General features: G+C 29.9%; 1 protein-coding gene across 1 annotated transcript in view; it reads left to right on the top strand.

Annotated features, from left to right (window-relative positions):
- Positions 1-2,003, top strand: part of LOC101242375 (kelch-like protein 12) — a gene marked incomplete at its 3' end in the record, with an annotated part of 3,759 nt that extends 1,756 nt beyond the window's left edge. Inside the window, exons 5-7 of the mRNA XM_018816865.2 lie at positions 482-662; positions 1,003-1,143; positions 1,805-2,003. Coding sequence (XP_018672410.2) covers positions 482-662; positions 1,003-1,143; positions 1,805-2,003 — 521 coding nt within the window. The remainder of the gene's footprint in view (positions 1-481; positions 663-1,002; positions 1,144-1,804) is intronic.
- Between the last annotated feature and the right edge of the window lie 32 nt (positions 2,004-2,035).

The following is a 2,035-nucleotide window of genomic DNA, read 5'->3' as shown; positions in this document are numbered from 1 at the left end:
AACGTGAGATATCTTGTCATTACTTAGGATCAACATGCATGACTATGGGTGGTGATAAAGCAAAGAAAATTGTTGAAACCTACGTGTTGGGTAAATGTGAGATATTCTTGTTTATTATTTGATTTCATACTCTTATTTTTACTTAGAATCTACATGCTTGATTATGGGTGGTTATGAAGCAAAGGAAATTGTTGAAACCTATGACGTCAACAAGAAAAGTTTCAAACTAAGAAAGGTTGGTTGTTTTTTATAATAATACATGAGAAGAAAACTAACAAAATATTTTTATATTATTATATATAGAACAATATTCTCATCATGGGTTTTTATTTGATCTTTCATCTAAACATATCAATACTAGAACTAAAAATAAAGTTTCTGTTTCACAAAACAATGAAAATACGTTATCTATGTTTACCAATTGATATCTCTTTGTTTATTTAATGAAGTAAAAACTTAAAATATTGAATTTTATCCACAGCCAACCTTGTATGAAAGGTTTGGTTCAACCAGTGTGAAGATTAACAACCATGTTTATCTGGCTGGTGGTGGTAGATCCAACTTTGTCGAATGTTTGAATTTAAACCAAGTTGATGGTGATTGGAACGAGGTGGCATCTATGAAGGAACAACGATGTCATGCAGCATCTGCTGTGTTAAAAGGTTGGTTCCTTATTATGTTTAACAATATATTGGTGGATTATTAATGTAGAAAAACAGTGGTTTAAAGTTGAAATCCTAATAAGAGAGCTGAATTCTAATGAAAGGACACGTAAATTCTAATTAAAAAAACATTAGTATTGTCGCCTGAAAGCATTAACTTGTGTCAAGGTAAACTAAAACTCTATATGTCCCTATAGGTTTGGATTAATTATAAAATGTTCAAGTAAAAGAAATGTTTCTTCGGTTGCTTTATAAAGCTACAGACATGTCCAATACCAAATGCGTGAAATTGTTTTCCATTCTAAATTTATTTGTTATGCAACAAACATTAAAATTCCAGATCAAATGTGTGTAGCAGGAGGAAGTATTGTTTATAATGTATTATCATCAGTTGAATTATACAATCCAGTGGTTAAAACATGGACAAACATTCCTTCAATGCAAACTGAACGATGTCAACATGCTCTTGTTTGTTATAATGGTTGGTATAATAAATATAAATGTAATGATAAAGTGGGCTGAATATGAACAGTAGAATTTGCACAATGATTTTTGGCTTGGTAAGTTTAGATCCTTTTTCGCCAAACAGTTGATCTGGTTCTTGTTGTTCTTTGCCAGTTTAGTCCTAAATTTCTTGACTAAACTTAAAACCTAAAACTTATTCATAATTGATGATGGTTCTTGAGTTTTAAAATCCTGTGACAGTATGCACTATTTTAAAACATGTAATACACCTTAAATATTATGATCACAATCGTTGTAATATTAGCAGTTGAATGTCTTTTTTTTTAAAGTTCAATTAGTGAGTAAATAACATTAAAGAACTAAACCAATACCGACTGTGTCGGACGTAAAAAATCTAAAAAATAACCTTTCTATAATAGTCTTATCAATCGTTTATATTATATCTGTATTATTGAAATGGTAACACCAGGGCACTCATTATCTATATGCTCTCTTGTTAATCTTATAAGAAAATATAGTTTTCTTATTAATAATTTTTAAATTTTATTTCATCAATAATCTGCATTGTTACATCAAATTTGTTTTTGAGATGAATATTTTCTTGTCGACAAAACAATAAAATACTTTTACTTGATGACTGTTGTTATTATTCAAACAATAATATTGTTGTCATACAGACCGCTTGTTCGCATTTGGTGGATGTGGTAAAGTTATTGGTAATCCGATTGGTTTGGAGTCAATGGAAAGTTACGATCCAAGAGAAGGGAAATGGGAATCACTGAAACCAATGAATGAGGAAAGACGTGGATTTTGTGGTGTTGTTTACAATGATGAGATTTACGCCATTGGTTTGTTGTTTATTCTATATATAAACAAGTTATTAATGATGTCACAGTGTACCATTATGT

Source organism: Ciona intestinalis, unplaced genomic scaffold (genome assembly GCF_000224145.3).
Source record: "Ciona intestinalis unplaced genomic scaffold, KH HT001000.1, whole genome shotgun sequence".
NCBI classification, from domain to species: domain Eukaryota; kingdom Metazoa; phylum Chordata; class Ascidiacea; order Phlebobranchia; family Cionidae; genus Ciona; species Ciona intestinalis.
Note: the sequence above shows the minus strand (reverse complement) of the source record. Positions and strands in the feature narration are given on the sequence as shown.